The following is a 7,931-nucleotide window of genomic DNA, read 5'->3' as shown; positions in this document are numbered from 1 at the left end:
ATAAATAATCTGAAAACAATTTTTTTTCCGTTTACCACTTTGATCAAATAACATTTACCCATAATGTTCTGTCCTAAATTATACCAAGTATATAACAAACTAAAGTGTATCAAAAATATAGAAATTGATAATATAGGGACTATACCGTCCATTTTATAATAATATAGGGTTCTAATATAAACTCTACCTGTAACTAAAATCTTGAAGTTCACCTCTTTCTGTTTCTGCGTTGTTGTCTGCTTGTTAACAATAATTTGTCTTGTCGTTGCTTTGTGTGTTTTATTGCACATTCTTCAATAATCCCATAACTTTTCAAGCTACGTGAATTCCCCAAAACAACCCTCAAAAGTCCCATCTTTATCTCAAATCTTCTTCCCTTTTCCCCCTTTGCCGCTTCCCATTTTTGACTTTAAAAACACAGGGAAATCAACTTGCTTTATTCGATTGAAGAACAAGAAATCGGAGTTTATTCGAGAAGGAAATGAGCACAGGAGTAAGCACATTCGTGATCAGATGGATTAATTTTCTAACTATGGTATGCCTGTGGAATTCCCGTGCACTTTGTTTATAGAAATCTGAAACTCTTGCTTTGCATGCGCTCTAGGTGTTTGTCGAAATGCTTAAACCAGATTTTGCAGCAATATACAACCTTTTCTACTCATTTTATATCTACAAAATAGCTCACCAATATTTTTTTCATTGTGTAGTTTGTAGCTGTAGGTGTAATTGGTTTTGGCGTGTGGATTAGCGCTCATCATGATGGTTGTAGAAAGTCGCTCACTCTTCCAATTTTGGGTCTTGGCGCTCTAATATTCTTGATGTAAGATATCCCCTCACATGTCTTAATCGGGAAAGAAAAACCTTTTTTTTTCTGCGAACTTTTCTTTATTAAGTCATGTCCCATTTCAGATCAGTTATCGGGTTTTTTGGCGCGCTAAAGAACAACTCTATTTTACTATGGATGGTATATTCGTTGCAGTCTCAACTTTTATTATTACTGTTACTAGTAAATTGTTACTGAAAGTTTATATTATGATGCAGTATTTGATCATGCTTTGCTTGATTTTATTGGGAATTATTTTATTTACTGTATTAGCGTAAGTATGTTTCACCTTTCACTATGGAATTCAACCCTCTTTACACATGAACCAAGTTATGAAAATAAAAAAAATTCTTTTTTTGTAGGTTTATTATAACTAACAATGGCACTGGTCATAATGTTGTGGGTTTGAGGTACAATTTTAGTCACAATCTTTTTCACTCTTGTAGTATTAATTATCTTTTGGTTTCTAATTTTATTTTTTGGTTAGATTTAAGGAGTATCGACTTCAAGATTACAATACATGGTTTCTAAAAGAAGTAAGAAATGATTGTGAATCTAAGATTGTAAACATAAAATCTTGAAAATTAACTTTCTTTTTTTGTTTCTTGATTTTCGGGTTTAGTTGAATAACACACATAACTGGAAGCACTTGCAAACTTGTCTTGTGAAAGCTGATGATTGTAGTAACTTATCAAAAAGATTCAAGGTTTGTATTTGATTGTTTTAGTTTTGTTGATTTGTTTCAAGAATGTGATGATAATTGTTTTTTTTTTTTTTTTTTAATTTTGTTTTGCAGACTCTTAAACAATATGAATTGGCAAAATTAACTCCCATTGAAGCTGGTTGTTGCAGACCACCATCTGTGTATGTTGGCCATAGTTCCAAATACAACACCAAACTATTAATAAAAACAGTCAAAAGGGTCGTCCAACTCTCCATTTCGTGTTAAGCGAAAATGACTAAAATACCCCTGAACTTTTTATCGGTTTCACTTTATGTTTTTACAATTTTGAAATCCAAGTGAAGTGCATAACAGTCATTTTAGCATTTTCCGCAGCATTCTGATCAGAAATCTGTTCAAAATGACGAAAATACCCCTGAACATTAGATTAACTTTACTTGATGTTTTTTACAATTTAAAATCGAACTACAGGCATAAGGGTCATTTTACCATTTTTCAGCACCATTGTCAGAAAATCTGTCAAAAATGACACAAATACCCTGGCATTCAGATTAACTTCACTTGATCTTTTTACAATTTGAAATCAAATTAAAGGGTGTAATGGTCATTTTACCATGCAGCCGCCATTTTGGTCAGATTTGGTGAAACCTCCTTGATACAAAGGGTATCCATGTCTTTTACCTTGCTTTGGTGGGACAAAATTAAATTTTTGTCTCGTTGACATTGTATATCAAACCCAGTACAATCTGTCATGTCATTTCCTATCGTGTTGAGTGTTGACCAGTCAAAATGTTGTATAGGTGTGGCTACCCTGTTGTGAATGCCTCTTACTATGACTTGACCTTCCATCCAATCAGCTCCAATAAAGACTGCAAACTTTACAAGAATCGAAAACCCATCAAGTGCTACAACTGTGATTCCTGCAAGTAAGCTTTTTTTTTTTTTCATTTTCCCATATTTGTCTTATTATTTTTGGTTTATATAATCTTTTATCACGCATATATAGAGCAGGAGTAGCAGAATACATGAAAAAAGAATGGCGTGTGGTTGCTATCTTTAACGTGGTCTTGTTTGTTGTCTTGGTAAGTCCCAAATTTTCGATTTTTACTTGAAAATGTCAAAATCTTCAATTTATATTTGAATTTGATCTTTGATTGATTGATGTCAGACTATGATATATTTTGTGGGATGTTGTGCGAGACGAAATGCTGCAAGTAGCCATGACAAATCTTGAAACTTGAAGAATTGTGTGATTCTGAATTCTTTTTGCTTTTGATGTAATTGAAAAGTGAAAACAAAAGTAATGTAAAGATTTCAAGAAATTTAGTAACAATTCCTTCATTCATGACTTCCTTCTCCTTGGTTGATATTTTGGCATTTGCTCAATGATTGTTTCATATGTTTACAAGTTTGTAGAATCACAACGTGAGAAATTGCAAATTGGCAAACAAATATTATATTTTTTTTCCCTTTCATAGTAGACATAACAAAATTGCATTCAACAAAAAATAAAACCAAAATTGCATTCATATAAATAAGCAAAAACAACCAATGTGACTCTCAACAAATTCTCAATAAAAACTTAGGCAATAAAACACAAACCCATGAAAAAGTAAATAAGTCTAATGCTTAGCACGAGAATAGTGATTGTCATTAGGGTTCCTCCTGCCACTAAAAACCGCCATGGCTTTCCTCACAGGTGGTTGCAAAGGCGCCTTCTTATCCGTATGATGGGTAAACATTTCATTTGTAGCAAAAATATCATCCGCCTATACACATATAAAACAAAACAAAACAAAACAAATATATTATATAATGTATGTGGTTGGAAGGGTAGAATGGTAATTTACTAATTTCACCTCTTTGTTCTTCTTCTTGTTCTTGGGATGCAAGAACCTTTGTGGAAGTTGATCCTCACGTAAAATAGGATTCTTTGTTATGGCATCTCTTCCTCCTTGTGGAAGAGGCAAAGAAAACTGCACAAATAAAAATAAAAACTCATTATAGCAACCAACTTTACTTTATTCAAGTATTGTAAATGTCATTTAGACACAAGGGCAAAATGGTCATTTCCTTTCAAGAACTAACCTTTGTGCCGCGCACCGATATACGGGGCCTACGGCCTGCAATAATAGTTCCGTTTTCACCAACCGTAACAGCCACTTTCCTTAAAGTGCCTCCATTCCCACAACTTGGACAAAATATCCTACCGATTTCCATTGTCACCTTAAAACATGCATGACATTTCAATATCCACCTACAAAAACATAACACAGTACAATGTTGTCACTGTCAGTCTGTCACTATCACTGTCACAGTCAAATGTCATGTTCACTTTCAGTTGTCAGTGTCACTGTCCAATGCATGCCAAACACAGTACAACACTGTTTAAAAAAAAACACAAACCTGTGAAGCTCGCGTATCTGCATTCCACCTGGCGCGACTAACCGTAAGCCCATCTGTAAAATAACATTTTGCATTGCAAAATCAGCAGTGACACACGCGACAGTTGACTCAGAAAGTGATCTTAGCATCCAGCTTTGCTCACTGCTCTCATCATCAACAAATGATGATGCATCAACACTTTCATTCATCTCACTAATGGTTTCTGTCTCCTTTTCTTCATCATCTACAACAACCCAATTAGTCTCATCATTTTCAGAAGCTTTTGAAGACTCTTCTTCAAGCCTCATTTGATCTAAAACTGTCGAAAGATCATCATCACCATTGTTTCTTTCTTCTGAAGTTTCATCGATCAGATCTGGGCATTTAGTATCATCAGTATGGTCTTCATTTTGGGTTTGCAAGTTTGCATCATTTTGAATATCCTTTTCAGTTGCTGACTCATACATTTCACGTCTAGCTTTCCTCCTTAAGAACCTCCTATGAGTGCTTCGACTAACAGCAGGAAGCCAATCATCTGCATCATCATCATCAAATTCCCCCTGAGATGCATCAATCCCATCTGCTACATTCTTTTTCCCTTCAATAACAATCTCTTTCTTCTTAGGGAAATACTTTCGATTCTCGTTATATTGTGGTTCAGACCCATTTGCTGATGTGGAATCTTCATTGATTTGATCTTTGTCTCCAGGGAGGAGATTCATGTTCAGATCTTTCAGAGGGAGGATTCTTGAATCGGGTCCTGATCCATCTCCAACTGTGTGTTCTAAAGCTTCCCATTGAGCTAAGTTAGGCACATTGGATCCCCATCCTGGTAATTCTTTCTCAGGAAGCCTCTTTACATTAACTGTGCGAATAGGTGGAGGGATATCTCGAAGATGACTGGTTCCATGGATTTGGGACTCCAAGGTATGAGTCAAAGCAATGAGTTTGAGATCAACATCTGAGAGTGTTTGTAGATCTCCAGTTGCTCTTGCAAAGCTTATCACTGAAAAAACGGGACACAAAAAGACATTTTCAGAAAACAGAATCCAGAATTCTTTTGACTTTCTGCATACTCTATATGTAATCAAAATGGAAAATTTTAGATTATAAAACAAGTAAATTTAGTTACACTGATAGTTTCATAAAGACTGCTTTGATTAGCAAGTAATAACACAAATCAATCGCCTGCTATCGAATTGTATTAAGCAATGGGTTTCTCTCAACCTGAAGAATATCTCAGCAAGGATATTTGATGTATTAAAAGGAATCACTTATAAGTTTGGTAAAAAGGCTATATGATCCAAACAACATATTGCTTTAACTATAGATTAGTTGCCTGATAGTTCTTACAAAACCATGACTTGATTCTAAAAGACTAAAACCATTAATTACTTCAATCAATCGTGTAAAAAACATCACAAATTTTAACAATTAAGCTTCCTCTGTTTGAGTAGTTAATTGAACTGGAAAAAAGTTGTTAACACGGACCTTTTTTAAGTGATTCAGGGGAAGGTTCCATGGTGTCGACGGTGAACGGTAGGAAATTGAGGCGGTGCCGAGAAGTAGGGTCCCGTACTTCCTGGATAACATCAGAAACGGAGACAAACTTATCGGCGGAGTTGTGAAGCTGTTCTCCTCCTTGTATGATGGCGTTCGCATCCACCACGGCGACGGCAATGCCTTTGGTGGACTTACAGCTGCCGACAAGAGCTGCAGCGGCCGATTGTGACTGATCATGGTGGTAATTATTAGGGTTTTGAGGTGGAGGGTTTTGCTTAACAATGTTGCTCCAGGGAGTCGATTTTGGCACCTCCATGGCTTTGACTGTCTGCGAATAATAGAGCAAAACCCTAGCAATATATTAGAGGTTTCTTTTCTTGTTTTATATTCATTAAAAATGTTTTATATATCAGAGGTTTCTATATAAACATATATAGAGGGGGAATTGAATCTAACAACTTTTTTAGTGTTTTTTTTAATATAATCATTTTTTTTTCTTTGAAAACTAACAATTTGGTTGTGAATGGGTTACTCCTCACCCGAAAACCGGCCCAAGTCAAATAATATAATCCAATGATATATATATATATATATATATATATATATATATATATATATATATATATATATATATATATATATATATATATATATATATATATATATATATATATATATATATATATATATACACACGAGTGTCACAGACAAAAAAAACTGGAATTTATAAATCCGAAGCACGATCTAAACGTATTTCAAACCTAACTTTTAGCATTGATTTATCAAACCAAGTAAATTATACACTTTAAGTTACTTCGCATTTGATTTTACAAAACAATTTATGTATTCCGGAATTGTTCGGAATAGTCTGGACCCTGGAATATTATGATCGAATCTGGATTATCCTTTTTATGTTTTTCTCGTTGTACGTGTATGAATCTCATGTAAGTACTTTGTAATGTGTTTCGGATCGCTTGTTTTAGTCCGGAATTAGGTATTGTAGGGGTTCCAGAATGGTAATATGAGTCCGGGACAAGAAGAACGTGATCCGGAACCCAATAAACTATTCTGGAATGATGTTACGGAATATCATTATGGAATAACTATACTTATAATTTTTTCTATGTATTGTTCAGTAATCCATGTTAGTCCAAAGATGAGTTTGCGTTGATGTAAAAAAAATGTGGGTTTTACGGACGACGAAAATGTATTCCATTTACAGGAGCTTTCGAAATTGCGTCCGATAAAGGTAAAATCCAAAAACAATAATTTTATAATTTTAATTTATTTTTACGGTAATGTATTAAAATGTTCTTAAAATTTTGTTTTTGCAGATAAAAATCGAAGATGTTGCGTTTCAATATAAGATAAAAAAATAAACCAACAAATGCACCTATAAAATTGAGAAAGAAATCAAAAAGAGTGTTAAAACTTAAATTGAAAACAGATAGAACTTCGAAAGATGGCACCAGAGGAAGTGCTGACAAATCTGTTATGATAGACTAGTTGCAATTATGTTTTTTTGTTATGAATATGTTTCACCAAGTGTTTTTTATTATTGTTCAATACTTTTATGCACGTTCGTTTTTAAATAGTATATTAATTGTAACATCCCGTTTAAAAATAAGTAAATAAAGAAATAAATAATAAACTCTAAAAAAACCTCCTGATATGTATTTTTTATGTTTTATTTTAGCCCTAAAGTCGTATTAAATTAGCAGGGTGTACACATTGGGGTGTTAAAGTTATATTTTCTGGATATTGAGGGTTAAATTATAACATATGGACTTGAATTGAAAGAAGTTTTGGGCCGCACTTGAAGCAGCGGTGGTAGCAGTACAGTCCCTGCTAACATGACCAGTTCGGCCGCACTTAAAGCAGCCCGAACTACCCGCCCTACACATCCTCTAGTGCGACCTGCCACACTTTCCGCGGCGGCCTCGGTCCTACTGGCCCTTTCCCCGGGAATCTACCTTGGGCTTCTTGCCCGAACCCTCCACACCAGATGTCGCATCTGGTTTCCTCTTCCTCTCAATCTATAAATCAATCTCTCTCTCTCTCTCTCTCTCTAGCCCTAACAACCATATCCTTCAGCGTCTTGCAGCTGGATCGGCTCACAAACTGTCGTATATCGCTCCTCAACATCTCATGATACCAGGCCTTTTTCATCTCCCCGTTCGTCACATGCTGCGGAACAAGAAGGGTTGTAACGCTCGGTTCGTGGTATGTATTTTAATAAAGAATTACTCATTTTTGCAAAGGGACTCGACGAGTTGGAGGCCCCAAACTCATCAAGTAGGAATGGGATTTTTGGATGCGGGACTTGAAGTCTACTCGACGATTCGAGAAGCCTCGACTCGACGAGTAGGGTTGCCAGAGTGAAACCCTAATTTTCAGGGTTTACACCCTATTTAAAGACCTTAACACCCCTATTGTGGCCTCCCTCATCGCCTCCCATAGTCCAGCAAACCATAATTTGTGATCTTGAGCTTTGTGAGTGTGTGTGAGTGAAAAAGGAGTGATTCTTTGGTATTTTCT

The 7,931-nt window shown here is 35.2% G+C and overlaps 2 protein-coding genes across 3 annotated transcripts; one reads left to right on the top strand and one right to left on the bottom strand.

Annotated features, from left to right (window-relative positions):
- Window positions 1-224: 224 nt before the first annotated feature.
- LOC111901144 (tetraspanin-10) lies at window positions 225-2,853 on the top strand. Of its 2 annotated transcripts, none has more exons than XM_023897021.3 (11): window positions 225-535; window positions 708-820; window positions 910-964; window positions 1,042-1,097; window positions 1,186-1,233; window positions 1,311-1,359; window positions 1,446-1,529; window positions 1,620-1,687; window positions 2,306-2,431; window positions 2,517-2,587; window positions 2,674-2,853. In XM_023897021.3, the coding sequence occupies exons 1-10, from the start codon at window positions 482-484 to the stop codon at window positions 2,563-2,565; spliced, it is 702 nt and encodes a 233-aa protein (XP_023752789.1). In that variant the 5' UTR covers window positions 225-481; the 3' UTR covers window positions 2,566-2,587; window positions 2,674-2,853. The 2 variants fall into 2 exon arrangements, with proteins under 2 accessions (XP_023752789.1, XP_023752788.1); XM_023897020.3 differs by having other exon boundaries at window positions 227-535; window positions 2,512-2,587.
- Window positions 2,854-3,014: 161 nt separating this feature from the next.
- On the bottom strand, window positions 3,015-5,782 carry LOC111901142 (RNA-binding NOB1-like protein). The gene is made up of 5 exons (XM_023897019.3): window positions 5,382-5,782; window positions 3,912-4,896; window positions 3,594-3,762; window positions 3,365-3,481; window positions 3,015-3,274 (listed from the first exon to the last, which is right to left on the bottom strand). Exons 1-5 carry the CDS (start codon window positions 5,707-5,709, stop codon window positions 3,128-3,130), a joined length of 1,746 nt encoding a protein of 581 aa, XP_023752787.1. The 5' UTR covers window positions 5,710-5,782; the 3' UTR covers window positions 3,015-3,127.
- Window positions 5,783-7,931: the final 2,149 nt, after the last annotated feature.

The sequence above is a fragment of the Lactuca sativa genome, chromosome 6 (assembly GCF_002870075.4).
Source record: "Lactuca sativa cultivar Salinas chromosome 6, Lsat_Salinas_v11, whole genome shotgun sequence".
NCBI classification, from domain to species: Eukaryota; Viridiplantae; Streptophyta; class Magnoliopsida; order Asterales; family Asteraceae; genus Lactuca; species Lactuca sativa.
The sequence above is the reverse complement of the archived record's forward strand: the minus strand, read 5'-3'. Positions and strand labels throughout refer to the sequence as shown.

Excerpts from the sequence above, each read along its gene's own strand:
- LOC111901144 (XM_023897020.3), top strand. The coding sequence starts at position 482 with ATGAGCACAGGAGTAAGCACATTCGTGATCAGATGGATTAATTTTCTA. Across the intron at positions 1,098-1,185 it reads ATTTTATTTACTGTATTAGC|GTTTATTATAACTAACAATG; the intron begins GTAAGTATGTTT and ends CTTTTTTTGTAG. Across the intron at positions 1,688-2,305 it reads TGTTGCAGACCACCATCTGT|GTGTGGCTACCCTGTTGTGA; the intron begins GTATGTTGGCCA and ends AATGTTGTATAG.
- LOC111901142 (XM_023897019.3), bottom strand. The coding sequence starts at position 5,709 with ATGGAGGTGCCAAAATCGACTCCCTGGAGCAACATTGTTAAGCAAAAC. Across the intron at positions 3,482-3,593 it reads TATCGGTGCGCGGCACAAAG|TTTTCTTTGCCTCTTCCACA; the intron begins GTTAGTTCTTGA and ends TTATTTGTGCAG. Across the intron at positions 3,275-3,364 it reads ACAAGAAGAAGAACAAAGAG|GCGGATGATATTTTTGCTAC; the intron begins GTGAAATTAGTA and ends ATATGTGTATAG.